At 43.3% G+C, this 17,824-nt stretch overlaps 1 protein-coding gene across 6 annotated transcripts in view; it reads right to left on the bottom strand.

The window, feature by feature from the left end:
* The window catches only part of sorcs1 (sortilin-related VPS10 domain containing receptor 1), a 163,572-nt gene that overhangs the window by 24,001 nt on the left and 121,747 nt on the right, over positions 1-17,824 (bottom strand). For all 6 annotated transcript variants that reach the window (XR_004339283.1, XR_004339282.1, XM_032562701.1 and 3 more), the window contains exons 6-14: positions 15,877-15,941; positions 14,778-14,896; positions 14,565-14,654; positions 13,171-13,350; positions 11,339-11,485; positions 10,461-10,563; positions 8,325-8,401; positions 2,591-2,682; positions 2,113-2,220 (exon numbers count right to left, since the gene is read on the bottom strand). Coding sequence is in view for 4 of the 6 variants with exons in the window: in XM_032562701.1 (XP_032418592.1) it covers positions 2,113-2,220; positions 2,591-2,682; positions 8,325-8,401; positions 10,461-10,563; positions 11,339-11,485; positions 13,171-13,350; positions 14,565-14,654; positions 14,778-14,896; positions 15,877-15,941 (981 nt within the window). In the remaining 2 variants the exon portion in view is untranslated. The remainder of the gene's footprint in view (positions 1-2,112; positions 2,221-2,590; positions 2,683-8,324; positions 8,402-10,460; positions 10,564-11,338; positions 11,486-13,170; positions 13,351-14,564; positions 14,655-14,777; positions 14,897-15,876; positions 15,942-17,824) is intronic.

The raw sequence follows: 17,824 nt of genomic DNA, 5'->3' as shown, positions 1-17,824 counted from the left end.
CATGACAGGCACTTACTGCAGAAATTAGTACAAATTGATAAGAAAGCGGTGCATGATGGTCTTATGAAAACTGATGGCCAAGAGGCTTAATGTTGCAGGACTTGTTCTCAGTCTCTGCATCGTCTTTACAAAACTTCAAATTCCTGCCAAACAGAAACAGACATGGTGTGTTTCTCCTCAGACCGCTGTCATCCTGCCTTTCTGCTCTCCTTCCTCCTGCTGCGTCCATCACTCTCCTGCCGAGCAGCGCCGCCGCCGCCGTCACTCTGTCATTAATGGCAGGTGTCATGAAACATTGATGTGCCCATGGAGACCCTTTGGTAACGGGCCCCACAGGCCCCACTCTCCACTGAAATAACAGGGCGGTGCTGCATCATATGAATGCTCCCCGGCTCGTGGCTATTCTAATAATAAATGTGGAGGGAATCTTCATAACTCTGCTCTCTGAGGGCAAACTGATTCATGCTCGCCGCTCTGCCCGATTTCTAATGCTGTTAAAAGTTTTCTAAACTAAACTTTCTTTGCTGTTTTCCTGTCTTTTTGATCATTTTGATCATTTTCCTTCATGCTCTTCAAATGGACAGTCGCGCTGTCGCCGGCTGCCAAAGCATTGATCTCCTGTGATCACAATCTGGAGACAGCCAGTTTTGATGTTGGCCAGACCTTGAGAGAAAGTCTTTTTTTATTCATGAAGAAGAAAACAGGCAGAGACGAATGCTGAGTGGCTCAGAAGGCGAGGCGCAGCTCAGGTTACAGGAATACATCTGTAGATTGAGCAGGCAGAGTTAATGTCTTACCTACAGCAGTCAGAGAAATCTGGGTTTGGAGAATCAACCAACCCGGAGGAGTCAAGCTACTGACCAGACAGAACCGGTTTCCTTTCACTTTTCTCAGCTGAAATTATGTTTGTGTTCCTACTCAGCAGAAACTCTGCAGGTTCCAGACCAGATGCGTCCACCAGGACTGTTTCTTCTGTTTCAGTTCTCTAAACTGATTAACCTGCTTCTTTGCTTTTGCAGTTGTTAATAAAGCATTTAATTGTCTGTTTCATTTAATTGTCTAGTCTGTAATTATTAAGATGTCTGTCCTTTCTGGTTGGGGCTTTCATTCCTCCAACACCAACTCTACAGAAAACAGCTAGCTAATAATAGTAATGCTTCAAACCAAAGGAAAGTCTAATGAAAAGGGAAACAAAATGATTTTTTATTCAACAACAGCATGACGCTGTCATGTCAGCCTGGACTGAAATCTCTGATGATTGGCTCCATCATGGCTAAGAATCATGGCAGCTATGAATGTACCATTTCTATTTGGTAACAAAACAGATGAATGCTTTGGAGGAAATTAGGTTTTATTTTTGTTCCAGCTTTGAGCTCTAAAAGTGCAACATTGACGGCGGCAGCATGTTGGAGCAGGTCTGTTATTTTACTTCTGATTTAATATTTTTCCAGACTTTTGTTCATATAGTTCATTTATTCCCTCTGGTTTGAATGCAGCAAGGATTTTTGCTCTCACATTTTTATTTTCTCACAGTTGTCATGATGTGTAACCATGGTAACAAGGAATTGTTTTTACAACTAGGAGCAGCTGATTAGCATCTCTCTCCTTGGATACAGGTCAGTGCCAAAGAGCAGAAGGAGAAGGACGAAGTTCAAGCCATTTCTTTATATCCCAGACTCTAACTTCTCTCTGCCAGGCTTTCAGACAGAGATTTACAGAGGAGCGGCAAAAGCAAATGAGATGGATTAGAAGTACTGGCCAACAACTGATGGTATCATCTAGGGCAAGTTACTGTGGAAAAGTCCTGGGCAACAGTCTTCAGTCAGAGATTTCTTCAGATTTGTTAAAAACATCCGTAGTGGATGGTGACAGCATCACCGTCCATAATGACTCTGAAGAAATTTGGATGATTCGAGTTACAACATTTAATTTCACATCAGGATGACTGAAGTATTTGATGTTTTTGCTTGATTTTGCCTTGATAAATCCTCCCTGGTTCACCAGAAAGCGATTGCATCAACTAGTGCTCAGAAAAAGTACAAACACACGAGCAATTTGTCTGATTTCTCTCTTTCCCTTGAATTTTTTCAGAGATGGACATGTGCTACTCACGTCATGATGAGCGTCTCCTCGCCCGGCTCGCCCAGCACCCCGTCCACAAACAGAGGCGTGTTGGAGAAGCTGTACTTGTTCCACTGCCGTCCTTCGTCGAAGCTCAACCTGAGAACACAAACAGCTGCGGCACCAGGGATCCATGCTAATCCCCCCACTGTGTGCACAAGCTAATGACCCTTTGAGGTGTCTCACAACTTTATTTCATATTCTGTGCAGGACTGAGGGACTCTGCTCAGTGAGCAGCGATCAGTGAGAGCCACACTCATTACGACTTCAAACACGGAGAGGGGAAATGGAATGACAGCTGTAAGAGCCGTCATTTTCCACGGCTGCTGGCTCCTCTAACAGGAATCAGCTCATCCCCAGTTCAAGACAAACTCATTTGCTTTTCTGTTTGACTAACTTAAGACTTCCAGCTCCCTCTGAGGGAATTAGTCATGCTGTGACAAACGGCAGCTTCGTGGTAATGACTCACCATAGGTGTCGGATGGGAAGTGGAGTGTGTCTTATTGCCACCAAGGCTCCACCTTGGTCGAGATAAAGCACGGCGTACTCCTCATCAAAGATCTGCAGGAGAAAGAAGAAAACTCAGCGAGACGAGACTTTTCTGCATCTGCACACCGAGCAGCCGTCACTGGTACAGGGAGGAAGCTGCATGCTGTCAGCCTTACAAAGTTACATGACCTCAGAGACTGTATTATGATTCTGTGATGTTAATATGTAATGGAAGTTATTTCACATGACGGCAACCCCTCGTTTTATGTCTTGGCCCTCAGATTTCTAAATGATCTTTTATCAAAGAGTTTCATTAAAAAAGTCTCAGAGTGAAAAGTTGACAGTAAGGCAACAAACAGGAGGATTTTCACATTAAACTGGAGGAAAGAAATAAAAATCAGATTTAAAAACATAGAGTGTAAAAATGCACTGAGTCTTCTTTCTTTTGTTTTTCTTATGCTTTGTTCTGACTTTTGAGTTATTGATGGGACCAGAAAAAACCCCCCAAAAAAACCACAAAACCAGATCTTCAGGATCCGTTCACTTCGTTCAGATGATCCACTTTAAAAATGTAGATTTTTCTAAGAACAAGCCATTTTACCCCCACTACAGTTTTATATTAATTACAGAAACTTGTTTTAGTGAATGAAATTCACAAACCAGTAGAATGTTCTTGCAGAATGGCTATGCAGTCATATTCAGACATGAATTAGGTAATAAACATGCTTTGTTCGGGGAGCCGTTTAAAAGAATCGGATCATCACGTCATTATTTTCTTCAGTTCAAGGAGAGAAATGCTATTTGATTAGTTAAATTGACTCTTTCACTTCAACATACGGTAAGGTATTTTATACAACAAGGCAACTCAAAGTGCTTGAAACAGTTTTGTAAAAATATTAAACTCCCACACTAAAACCACAAACTTAGTTCATTCTGATTGTTTGTAACAGACCAGGAAAAACTAGGATTTGAAGAAGAATGAAAGTGAAAGGTGGTTTCCATAAGTAGCAAAAGTCTCGCTATGCATTTGTATTCAGCCTCCTTTTCTTTGATACCCCTAAATAAAATCCAATGCAGCCAAATGCCTACAACCGCCGCCGTAATGAGTCGGCAGAGAACAACCGGCATCATGAAGACCCAGGATGTTCTGGTGAAGTTTAAAACTAGTCAGGTTCTAAAACTTCGGACAAGAAGGCGCTCCAGAGGGTTGTTAGGGCAGCATAGAGAACCATAGGCTGCCCCCTCCCCACTATGGAACAGATTTACACTTCCAGGCTCCACAAGAAAGTTTTGGACATTTTAAATGACTCTTCACACCCTGGCCATGGTCTCTTCCAGCTGCTGCCATCAGGCAAGAGATACAGAGCAATAAAAACCAGGACAAATCGCCTAAAAAACAGTTTTTACCCGATGGCAATCATGGCACTAAATTCAAAGGCATAAGAACTTCTGCTCTTGACACCACTTTGTTAAAAATATAAATTCTGTTGCGACACCTCCAGGCGCTGCAACCATCTTCTGATGTCTATTCATTTCTCATTTTGTACTATTTATTTCTTTATCTTTTTATGTATGTACAGTATGTATATGTATATTGTATATTATGTATATACACATAACCTGCATCTTAACTCGAGTCGAGCAAATCTCAATCTCATTGTAATCTGTTGATGACAATGACAAATAAATCTTATCTTATCAATAACCCAAGCTTTGAACATCACACAGAGCTCCTTTAACTAGGACATTGTTTATGACTTTGCTTCTTTTAATTAGCGTAGCTTCATCTGTCTGAGCAGACAGAGTTCCTCCAAAGTTCCACACAACCTCCAGCTGTTTCTCACATCTGTCAGCTTATCTATAAACGCTAGACGCTGTGAGCGCCGGCGTTCTAACTTTGGATGATGTTTGTCTTCTGAGCTTTATGATTTTTATGCTTGAATTATTTCCTCCAGGTATCAGCTTGATCCCAATTTATTCTGACCCAAAAGCTACCACAGTCTGGGTCTGCCTTTATGTCCCACAGGCTTCTGTGTAGTTTGATCCTGACTGTCTCCATTAAGATCATCTTCAAGACAAACTTAGCAGTGATTTGCTTTCTGTCTACAGAGGAATCTTTACTAGCTTCGACTGCAGACTTCTGGCATATAATATAATAACTGCTCAGATTTTTAGTTATTTGAATTTCTGAGTTCATTTGTTTTAAAGCTACATGGCAGCTTGTTTCATTCAGAAGGAAAAAACCTTCCTGCCTTCCTGAAAAATGACTTTCTGAATGAAAGATGTTTCTAAGACATCAGTTGCTTGTAGCAGTGAAGTTTAAAATTGATGCAATCTGGAAGAATTGTATTTCACAGATGTATAAACTTAGTCGTGGAGGCTGAACAGACAAATGATGCTGAATTAATATGTTTTAAAATATTTACTAGTGAGGTGCCTCAAGGACAAAAATAAATAAATAAGCTGTGAAATAAAAGACCAAAGCTATAAAAGTGAGAAGTGTCCAGTAGCTGCTGCGGTGCAGAGCTTGGTGAATGAACAGACTCAACCTCCTGGAGAACACACTTATCTATTTAAACGGCTTTTTGCAGGTTCTTCTGCCTTCAGTGTTTAACAACTTATTTATATTACAAATAGCTAACTTTAGGACTTTTTATAGCAGCAACAAAACCCACAACGAAAGCAGATGTTATTAGCCGTTGTTAGCACTGAGGCATTCACTGAACAGAAAAGATTCAGTGTTTTAGCTGATAATCAGCTGATTGGTGGACTGAGCCACTAAAGAGCAAAAATGTCCAACATCCGTTACCGAACACATTTAGGGTTAAATGATGGATAACTAAATGTTCAGCTCACATGGAGACAAAGTTAACTACTGGTTTTATCTCCTGACCTCCCAACCAGCCTGGACGGGAGAAAGTGAGAATTTTTCTTTTTTTGGTTTTAATCATTGAATTTGAGGGCCAGATGTTTATAATTTATTTGCATTTATATCTATGAATGATCAGTGATTGAATCAAACCCAACTGAGCCTTGGATGATAATTTGGAACGCTGATTATTTTGTGACAAACAAAGATTCTGTGAGGACACTGTCATGCCAGCCCGGACCGTGCGCTGCTTCTCCAACAACAAACCCTGGATTACCAGCGACCTGAAGGCACTTCTAAACAAAAAGAAGATGGCTTTCAGGTCTGGAGATAAGGAGGAGCAGAGGAGAGTTCAGCGTGAACTCAGAGAGACACTGAGGACATGCAAGGACAACTACAGGAGGAAGCTTGAGTCCAAACTCGAGCAGAACAGTGTGAAAGATGTGTGGAAAGGAATGAAGCAAATCGCTGGGATGAAGGGGAAGGACACACAGACATCTGGGAGCCTGGATAGAGCAAACCAGTTTAACCAGTTTTTCAACAGGTTTAGCTCACCTCCTGCTACTCCCCTACCACCACCATCCCCCCCCACATCCACACTGCCCCAAGTTGTTCAACCCACCTACCGGCATTCTCCAGCACACCACCTCTCCTTCAGCCCCCCCACCCCCCTCTCCTCCCCCATCTCCACTGCAGACAACAACACCTACCCCCAGCTAACGGTGACTACAGGCCAGGTTAAGAGACAGTTGGAGCGATTACACCAGGGGAAGGCTGCAGGACCTGATGGCATTACACCACGGATCCTGAAGACCTGCTCCGGCCAGCTGGCCCCGGTACTGGCACACATGTACAACCTGAGCTTGAGGCTGGAGAGAGTCCCGCTGCGGTGGAAGACATCACATGTGGTTCCTGTTCCCAAGAAGCCAAGGCCATCCGACCCAGAGGACTACAGACCAGTTGCTCTCACATCTCATGTGATGAAGGTCATGGAGAGACTGGTCCTGGACCTGCTGAGGACTCGGGTGAGGACGTTTCTAGACCCCCTGCAATTTGCCTACCAGCCCCACTTAGGAGTGGACGATGCCGTCATCTTCCTGCAGCAACGAGCACTGTCGCACTTGGATGGTGGAGGAGACACTGTGAGAATCACATTCTTTGATTTCTCCAGTGCCTTCAACACCATCCAGCCTCTGCTACTGGGTGAGAAGCTGCGGAGGATGGGTGTCAACGACTCAGTGATCTCCTGGGTGACTGACTACTTGACAGGCAAGCCACAGTTTGTCCGTCTGGGCAGTGTCCTGTCTGATGTGGTGGTCGGTGACGTAGGAGCTCCACAGGGAACTGTGCTTTCTCCCTTTCTCTTCACCCTGTACACCACTGATTTCCAGTACAACTCTGAGTCATGTCACCTACAGACTGGACTGGGCATCTAACACTGACGCTGTGTGCAGGAAGAGGATGAGCAGACTCTATTTTTTAAGGAAGCTGAGATCCTTCAATGTGTGCAGCAAGATGTTGGAGACCTTTTATCACAGTGTTGTTGCCGGTGCCATCTTCTTTGCTGCTGTGTGTTGGGGAAGCAGCATCAGAGCCAGCGACTCTAATAGACTGGACAAAATCATCAGGAAAGCTGGCTCTGTACTGGGACTAAGGCTGGAGTCCCTGGAAACTGTGGTGGAGAGGAGGACACTGAAGAAGGTTCTGTCTATTATGGACAATAAGCAGCCCCCTCTCCACCACATAGTGGACAGACAGCGGAGCACCTTCTCACATAGGCTGCTCCAGCTCCGCTGTCGTAGGGACAGATACAGGAAATCCTTCCTGCCACAGGCCATCTCACTGTACAATAAAAGCTAAATCATTGTTCTGCACTAATCAGTCCAATTTTGCACAACTGCACTGTGGCACACTTGCTGTACATATATTTACATATACATATCTGCATTTTTTTAAAATCTTTGCAAGGACTGCTCTTAAGTTGCTTTTATATTAACAGCATTTCATATTTTTACAATTTATAGCATTTTATATTTTATTTTTATTTTATCTACAACTACTACTCAGTGGTAGTTGTTATTGTGTCTTGTCTCTATGCTGTAACTGCGAAGTAATTTCCCTGCTGGGATGAATAAAGTACTTCTATTCTATTCTAAAAAAATACAAGAAATTAAATATTCTAATTATCAAAAATACATTTGAGGATAAAACCCAGTTACCAGTTTTTGTGGATATCCTTGAAAAGATTTAATAAAATCTTATCTTCCGTTCAGTTTATTAGCTCTGCTTTGTGGATCCACATAAGAGGAGCAACAATCTGGTTTTAAGTTTTCTCTTAGAAGGATTTATCTGCTTTGCCATTTCAGGCGTTGGTGTGGTTTTCTACAGATTGGAGGCATTAAAAGCTGGTCCGTCCTGCCAACACAGTCGGCTGTTTTAGACCTGCATCTACGAAGCCTCCGGTCAGAGAAACTAAAATCTACCTCAGTTCTGTTCCGAGAGGCGGCCACTGTTCACACTTTGAATATGGAGCGTCCTGACAACACGCGGTGGAATATTTTCTACCCAATAATAAAGTCTTCAATGTCTGCTAACTGAACATGAGCGGAAAGAAAGACAGGCAGCGAGTAAAGATGGCAAAACAGAAGTGAACCAAATGTCAGTCAGCCGCTGCCATGGGGAAACGTCTGAAAGGTTTGTAGATTTCTAAAACACTCTCACTTCCTTCACAAAGAAGAATCAAAGACTGCATTCCCAACAGAAGTGATGTCATATTGTTTTACACTTCCCACATCCCACATTACTTCACAGGATACATTTCAGCAGCATGACAAAGAGCACTCACCTGTCTCCACGTGTTTCCTGCATCAGAGGTGATGAACGCACTCACATTGCTGGTGGTCAGTTCTGAACCGATGGAGCCTGCAGAGGAAATTCACACAAGACAAACCACATTTGATGATGGGAGCAGCATGATGTGTACGCAGGAAGAAAAGCCCGTTTCAGATCAAATCTAACTTTTATGCAATGAGAACTGCAGCCAGCGGTGGTCCGCTCTGCAGCTGCTGACTGCGCCTGTAATTACGGCGCTTCTACAGATCTACGCCGCACTGTGACATTTGTGCAGGCTCCCAAATTAACCAATAAATCCTGATTACTGTATTCATCTTTCAGCACTTCGGACCACATTAAGACAAGCTTTCCTAATCCAGTGCAAAAGGCTGTAATTGCTTTAATTCAGCCTGTAATTGGTGCCAGGTGGCAGGTTTTCAAGGCCTGACTGTTCCACAGGAATCGACTCTCCATGAGCAACAATCTCCTTCTTACACAACGAGCTCAAAGTCGCAGTTCTGACTGAGAAAGGTGACCTATGAAAAGTGACCATCGAAGGTTGAATTTCCGATTAGGTGCATTCTTTTATTTCTCATTTTGTGGCACAATGAGGGTGATAACAATCCCAGCAGCAGTTGAGTTTCAGCTTACAGCGAACAGATCGCCGTTTTATGGCTCCGACTTCCTCTCCTTCATGCTGCCCGGACCATCTGTAGACTTTATCAATGGAAATGCGATTGCTGAAATCGTTCTAAAATTAGATCCCCGGATGGAGAGGAAGAAGTTATTTTTTTCCGTTATTTTCCGCCTTCATGACCGCAGCTGGAATAATGACGGATCAAACCAAACGGGTCGATGGCTGCACTGAGAGCTGTTTAATTCTCTGCTTCACGCTCAGGGTGCGAGCCTGGCCTTCTGCAGACACCTGAGGTGTGTGCTGATGAGTTATTGACAGTGTCGGTCCATATGGGAGTAAATATCACTGCGGTGTGAATCCACCTGGAAGGCAGCTGATGTCATTTTCCTCCATTTTTCTTTGTTCTTGACGGTTTATAGCTTTGCATTACTGATGGCTGTTTGGTGGAAACCAGAGGAGGGCAGGTAGAGGACAGCAAGCAGACATGCAGAGTCACTCCAAGTATTCATTCCTCTTCAACGTTCTCACATTTGATCACATAAACAGAAGCCTGAAGGCATTTTATCCAGATTTTATCAGATATAACAAAACCAAGTAGAATTCAAATGAGAACTCAACTAGTCTCATCTTTACTTTTATCATCTAAATAAAGATCTTTGTGAAGCAGAAACAAACAACGCATATCCTCACTGTGAAGCATGGTGGTGGCAGCATCATGCTATGGGGCGGCTTTTCATTTGCAGGGATTATCCTGGAAGGTGCAGAAGATCATTTAATGATTTATGCATTTCATTCTGGAAGAATCTGATGTTTTTACTCACCAAAAAGAAATATTTCATGTTTAGTTTATTACTGAACAAATTATTTTTGAAGACCACAGGTACCTTCAGCTTTAGCCTGCATGGTAAAACGTTTACAGACTTCCAGTGTGTATGAAGCTGTATTTGTGTTCTAAAATGGCCCAGTCAAAGTCCTGAACCAAATTATTTTAAAAATTTGAGCCAAGACTATAAAACTGACGTTCAGATCTTAACTGAAATATCTTGCAGAGTAAAATAGAAAAGACAATCTTTCATCAACGTTAGTAGATACTAACTAAAAAACCATGAAAAGATGATTTTCTTTCTACTTCACAATCAAAACGTGTGACAATAAAACCTAATGAAGCTCATCAAACTGCGTGGTTGTAAAGAAATGTGAACAAGGACAAAGAGTGAATACTTTATATCTGTAACATCCTGAAGAGAAGATCTGTCTGCAGAACGTTTGTATCTACATGTAGATCAACGTTTCTAACTTTAAGCAGGAGATTCTACAGTTCGCCAACATTCAGCAACAAAAATGTGATGCTGCAAAATGGATTCATAAGAAACTTTGACTGTAAAATCAGTTAAATAATAAAACCCCAGTAATTAAGTGAACACTGTCAGGAGGTCGTTACATACTTAGCAGATTTGTCTGAAGGAAGGCAGAGAGTCGACAGACCGTCAGCAGCAGCTTCCTCACACCCACCTGAGGCCACGATGATCCCCGGCGCCGACTCCCTGCTGGCGATGTTTCCAGATGTGTAGGGGTTGGCAGACACGTGAAGATGGAGATGTAATGAGCAGTACGGCTGCAGAGGGAGAAATCAAAATCTCAATTAGCGAAACCTTCGGGCCGAGCCGCCGGGATCACTAAGAGACGCGGACGCACGCCTCGCCAGTTGCATCGACTCGGATCCTCAACCCTCCCAAGTCATAAGCTCCATCACAAACATGGCATCCCCATTGGCCGGCCTCACCATTAATTTTGATTGGGTTAACCTTTACCGACACAATTCTCATTACAAGGCGGCGAAATGCCAGTGGAGGAGGCCATGTTTTGACGGGATGTTTGGAGGTTTATTAAAACTCTGACATTTGCTGACAAATGACTGGATAATATGAGAAGAAGGCGAAAAATGCCACAGAGTATCTAATTGGTTTGGGTTTTCTTTTTCTTTTTTGGGGGGGAAAAAGTGATTATTTCCGGTCTCAGGTTGGGATGAGTTGGGAACGTTCCAGATGAACCGGATTGTTTAGTTGGATTGTTGAACTTTAGCATCTGACTGAAATCGCAGGCGAACGATGAGCTGGCCCAACTTTCAGGAGCTCTCAGGAAGACGGACAGATGAAGGAGAGGCGCACGCTTCTCCGTCTGACACCTCTTCTTCTTCCAGTAGCTTAAATGGGAGGTCGGCTTATTGGACTGAATCAGAACGGCTGACCTTTCAGCTCAGCCGCCTCGGAGCACTCAGCTCTGACGGCTGCTGCTCTCTGAGCGCGGCCTCTCGCTGCTGCTGGGATCAGGAAGCTCCTGTCTCTCAGACACATGGATAAAAAAATAGAAGACGCAGCAGGAGCGCTCACCAGCACACAGTGGATGCTGCTGCCTCTCAGGTCTCTGCCAGGGGCCTGCAGTAACCTCCAGTCTCTGCCGCGGTTATATGTGATGTACGTCTTTACTTGGTTATCAGTCTTTTTGTTGGCGAGGAACATGCCCTTTATTCCTGCCACCTGGGAAAGGTACACAGAAACAGCTTTGAGAGAAACTCAGGCAGATCTCTGATGTTCACAGAAAATTATTCACTTCAGTGGAAACCAGATGTTTACATACACCGTAGAAAACCACACAAACTTTTTATTCCACAAATCAGAATAAATGTTCAATTTAATTCTGTTGATTTCTATACAATTGTTTCTCAAGAAACGTTATTTCAAGGAATTTTGAAAAAATCATTTCAATTCGACCACATACATTCCAGCTGATTCTAAATATCAAATAGTGAATTATTCAAATGAATCTAAAAGGTTTAAATAAGGAAAACCAGCAGGTTGCACTGAGCTGTTGACTTACAGCAGTTATTCCTCCTGGAGGAACATGTAGCAACAATCACTCACATTACAGAAACCCTTCACACTGAGCAAGCATGCAGCGAGAGTGGGGAGAAAAATCTCCCCTTTAACAAGAAGAAACCTCCAGCAGAACCAGAACCAGAACCAGAACCTGGCTCGGTACCAGCGGCCATCTGACTGGAGGTTTGAGAAGATGAAGCAGATAAACAAAAAGGAAAGAGAAGAACTTGAATGTGGTTATTTATGATGTTCATGAAAGTAAAAAGTTAACAGCAGGAGAAGAACGACTTCATGATGGCAACACAAACCTGAACTAAATATTTAGCTCACAAACTAAATATCTACATCCAAATTAAATATTTAACTTAACTAAATATTGAACTTGTCAATAAATCTTTACCTTTAAACTATGATATTCATAAATGTATGTACAACATGGTGAAAATATAACTTTGAAAAATTAACAGTTTTTTCTCAATAACAGGCCAAATAAATCAAAATATTACTATAAAATGTTTGCAGTGAAACTTTACAAGCAGCACCCATGTATGAAACTATCTGCGTTCAGCTGCACCGTAACGTCACCATGGAGCTGATAAAAACGCAGCTCAGTGCAAAGCGAGTCGGACGCCGGCTTGATTGCAGCACACACAGACCTGCTCTGTATTCCTACCAGAACCAAACACAGCGACAAACGCTGAGTGGAAAATGATGGAGCGTCTGGAGACTTGTGAGTAATCAATGTGTGCCTTAAATGAATCTGACTCCCTGCTGGAGGCCTGCAGGGCGCCGCAGCCGGCCTCCACCGAGTCGCTGCGCCTGCATCAACCCGTGAAACTCCACTTTGGTAATTGGCAGATACTTCATTCTCCCTCGGAGTGGAGATTTAGCATAAGTTTTGTCCAGGGTCACGACCCCAATCAGGACGGTGGATTTGATTCTATCTCTGTGGCTGCAGGAAGACATGCGCTGCATCGTCGCAGGCTTAATTATCAGATCCGCAGATAGAAGTTTCAAATAATGGCAGGTGGTCAAATGATTTAAAAAATTATAAAGATTAGGTAGGTTTCATTAAATATTAGCTGCTTTTTTAATCAAAGGAAGAGATAATCTTAGCTTCAGGAAAGCTAATATTCCAGGAAGAATTCCCTTTCCTGTTGATGTGGACACTTCAGAGGAAAGGTGCTGTTTATTTCATCCCCTCTGCCTTCAAGCTCTGATATATTGATCAAAGTTCTAATAAAACTTCAGACCAGCTGCTTTTAACGTTCTAACTGAAATCAGAGCGTGTTCCTGGAATGAAACGTAGACTCCAGCGGAGAACGGTCCTGTTAAAGTCTGTTTACCTCGTAGAGGTCCACCATGACGTTGCCCTCCAGGCCCATGCTGCTGACCACGTTCTCCAGAGCCAGAGTGTAGTAGACGCCCGAAGTGTCCGACACGTACAGGTTGTAGGTTTCATTCTGGTTCCACTCCTGAACAGCAGCCACCACGCGGTTTTCATCTGTACTGATCACATGCAGCTCCTAGGAGACGGACCAGGACAATCAGGCTGATGGATTACATTTGGATGGACGGAAAAGTTGGTTGCCTTCTCTATAGGGTCCTGCTGTCATCTGAATAATATGATGCACAGTCAGAACCAACCAGAGCTCTGTCAATCATCCTTGTGTATACGCTGCTCACTCCCTCCCTCTACTGTGCTTAGTTACAGTTGGTTCACTACAACAGAGGCAGCTATGAATGCTCAGGCTAGTTAGCATAGCTACTGATGATGATGGATAAATAATTCTCCTGGAACAGTAAATTGTTTCTTTGCCTTCTGCATATTTAGCAGTGCATGCATGAGGTTGATTGATAACATTAAGACACTCCTCTTGGCTCTGATTGGTTGATTTTCCCTATTAGCGTAAATTTCTGCAGCTCATTGAGGAGGAGATCGACCTTTTCTTAGACCATCTTTCTCAACATGTTGACAGTTTTAATAAATATGGAAAAAACATGTTTTTTAAAAGTTACATACTTCAACTGTAACTCAGTGATCCTGATGAGTTTTAACATTCATACTCCGAGTATGAGTGCACCTCAGCTTGCTTTTAATTTGGTCCTTCAATCAAAGTCATGATTTATTCTGTTCCAATTATAAACCTAAAGACATTCATATGATCCTTATTGTTCCTGAGCTCATGCTGGGTTAATCACAGTCATCTGAACGCTTCTGTCGTCTGTATTTTAACTAAGAGGATGCAGCAATCATTACCACTTGCTAAGAGTTATTGGACAGAAACTATTCGGCTGAGTTCGTGCTGTTTGCTTGGGAGCTTCATCTACCTCTGACTGTTCCAATAATACCTTGCAGCCAGCCTGCAGCTACCCGGCGCACTGGGCCTGATTGAATAAAACATGTCTAATTGTCAGTAGGGACGTGATAAGCGAGGTCAGGCACATGCGAAGCAGAGCCGAATAACAATCCTGGAAACGCTTCGAGATACTTTTGGCCTTGATTTGCCCGGAAACACCAAAGAGATCATCGCAGGGAGCCAGCGATGAATTGGACCTCGAAACCAGCCGGGAGCTCATTTTGATCCAACGTTTAGATGTACAAACTTCAGCACTGCTGTGCAGAATTTTTGTTCTAACACTTTCTAGGGTTGTGTAATTGCTTTTTAATGGTCAAAGTCTCAGGAGCTCCTGTTGGTGTGTGTTATGTAAGCTGTAACTAAGCGCTGTGCTGTGTTACCTTGGGCAGGGTGTACTTTGGCAGCTTCATCGGGGTAAAGACGTCTCGTTTTGCAGAAACGTAGTAGACCGGCCTTCCTGCAGTGGACACCTTCAGGCACAAACATGACAAACAACATCATATTACACCAAACAACAGAACATAACTGAATATGCCCTGGATGAATCTCCCACAGCCACAGCGCCGTCCCGGAGCAAACGGACGATTACTTACCTGGACAAACACATACTCATCCTGCACCACCAGGGAATTGGGGTCAATGTATCCGGGGAATGGTTTGCCCTTGTTGGCGTCTGTGCAGTTCTGCAGCTTGCAGGTGACGTACAGCGCCTCTGCTCCCACACACACAGAGACACACAGAGAGACACACACACACACGTCAGGCCGTGGTTTCTGATATGGTTTTAGCCGATGAAGAAAGGCAGCCTTCACCCACAGCTAAGTGCTCTCTTTTGGCCCCGTGTTAGTGAAGTGGCCCCGGTAAGAGATGACAGATGAACCGAGAGGCCGATTGCTTTCCTTGCCTTCAATCACGGCTCTGCGGCCCCACCGCCTGTCCCCCAACGCCGGCCTCTGCCAAAAACCTGTCGGCTCCCTCCATACAGGCGTGATCAATGGTGATGGTCTCTGGCTGTGTGACTGTAACTGTGTAGGGGCTGCGTTTGATTGGCTTACCTCTGTCACATCAGACTCAAACAAAAACCAAAAAAAAGAAAATAGATGGCAGTGTGGAAACGAAGAGGAACACAGATAAATTAACCATGTGACCATGTCCAGACAGGGAAATGTGGTCTGGACATGTCCATCCATGGACAACGTTCTGATGAAAGTCACTGAGGAACAAATCTGTCCTCAGGGTCTCATTCATAAAACATCCAGGGCTGAGAGATCTGTAGGTTTAGAGGCTAACTGGACAAGCAAAGCAGAACTGCTACATCACATCCTACATACAGTATTTTCACTCAGTAGAAACAGAGTTCAGTAACGTTTTATGTATTCCAAGGATTTCTGTGCAGAACAAATTATTGTCCTTTTTAAAAGGCTTTCGTATCGACGTTATTCAGGTGAGTGAAATTAATCTACATGTGAACCACTGACCCGAACCGCTGATCTTTAAAAGCTTTACAAATCCATGCATTACTTTTCCCTCCATTGTTCCTGTGGGTCCCTGGACCCGGCCGTCCCTTTACATTATCCTGCAGCAGGACTGTCCAAGAACCCCCCGACTGCTCACTACTTGAGCACAATGCTTCCAGCAGAGCACAAAGACAGCAGGAAAATAGAGCTCTGAACTCAGAATTCAATTACTCACGTCCTTCAGAGATGCTGGTTTCCAGGTGAATTAAGCCCGGCTCTTTGTCCAAACCCATCTTGGACCTGAAAGGCAGACAAATATGTTTCAGGAACATCACCATTGCTCTTTTTCCATCGGTTGGATGCCCCACCTTCCCGAGCTGCTGCCTGACCTGAGAGATTACATGCTGCAAAGTCAGACAAGCTTATAACAACAGAGGTTCAGCCAACTGCAACCACAGCAGTGGTAAATATCAGCAGAGCCGCATGTAGGAATTACTGTCTCCAACATGACGATCTGTGTTCAGCACAGAGAGCCTCAGGTTGAATGAGTGATCTAAATGTTCAAAAGACCTTGAAGGTCCTTTTCCTCCCTGAACGAGAGAGACAGAAAGATGTTTCCTCCCATCATTAGAGCAGGAAAATCCATTGATTTTCCTGCTGCAGTCGGGATGCCTGCAGATGGAATAGCATATAATCATTAGGGCATTAAAAATGTATTAAAAAGACTGGAGGATCAGAGGAAGGAGGCGAAGGCAGCGAAGATGAGGAGTTGATGAAGAAGGTGGAAGGAGACTCAACAACGTTCCGACGGGCCGAACAGATTTCTGGAAATCTGTGTGTGACAGGATGAGAAATACCAAAACTCAGATCATTGTTCTTTTATTAACTACAGGAGATCAAACAAAACTTTGAACACGATGGCCTACTTCTCAAATCCATGTTTACATTTTACTAAATAATCCAAAGAATCATCTGAGGCAGGCAGTGGATTATGGGAGAGCAAACCGTGAAGGACGTTTGCCCTGTCAGGTTTCTGCAAGAGGGCAAACAGTTTAATGCTTTAAACCCTCCAAGAATTATATTAAAGATAACTTTAGTATAAAGAGGTTTTCAAAATATCACTTTATTTATTAAGGGGAAAGTTAGTGAAAGTCAAAAGTATATGGCCCCTAAATGTAATAAGTGCTTGTTCCATTTTTACAATAACACTAACAGGGGTGAATAACAGCAACTCAGTTTCAATCCAGGTTTGGACTAGGCCACTCCAGAACCTTTTTTTAGTTATCCTGATGTTCTTTTATCACTGCTTTGCTTCATAACCAAAGCCTGTTTCACCTGAAGGTCATGAAATGATAACCTGGAGCTTCTCCTGGACGATGTTCTGGTTGGGAGCAGAAGTGGTCCCGGTTCTGACGCCCAGGCCTCAAACCTCCACCATGTCTGGCTCTTCAGACATTTTCTGAGATGCTGCTAGTTTATACCAGATGTAACGAGATGGAATAAAGTATTCCAGTTTTATCTGTTCATCATCGACATGTTTTTAACAAATATAAGATGTGACTTTAGGTTCTTTTTAGTCAGCATCGGTTCTGGCCTTGAAACTCTCACATGGATGTAAACGTTTCTGGCGCAACTTCACCTACTTCCAACAACAGACGCCAACAACACTCAAAATACCGATTAAACAACATCAGCTAATATTTACATGAGAAAACAAAGTTATGCACCGATCTTACTTTCCGCTGCAAAATCGTCCAAAAATCAGTTCCTGTCGGTTCTGCTGTGCCAGAGGACTGACTGACAGACCCGCCCAGCAGGTCACGTCTGCACATGTAACAATCACTCAGCTGTTGCCAACTTAACAACTTTTCAGACAAATAAATCAGTATGAGCCTCTAGTAATTAATCAAAGCTCATTCATGATTTAACAAGTGGAAGTATTACTCACAGAGGGCCAGGTTGGTTTATTTCTTAATAAAGGGCATCATCATCTCAAAGCTGCCTTTTCTAATTACTTTGATATTAAAAGTTATTATCTGAAGCTTTCAGTCTGGAAAAAAAGCAAACACAGAAGAAATCAGCAGGAGGGCAAATACTTTTTCCAAGAAAGTTCAAATGAAGAGCAACAGCAGCGTCTGTGTCTGCGCTGAGGTCAGACCCAGTAGGAGCAAAGGAGCCGGTGT

The sequence above is a fragment of the Xiphophorus hellerii genome, chromosome 5 (genome assembly GCF_003331165.1).
Source record: "Xiphophorus hellerii strain 12219 chromosome 5, Xiphophorus_hellerii-4.1, whole genome shotgun sequence".
Classification (NCBI taxonomy): Eukaryota; Metazoa; Chordata; class Actinopteri; order Cyprinodontiformes; family Poeciliidae; genus Xiphophorus; species Xiphophorus hellerii.
This window is presented reverse-complemented; position numbering and strand designations above follow the sequence as displayed.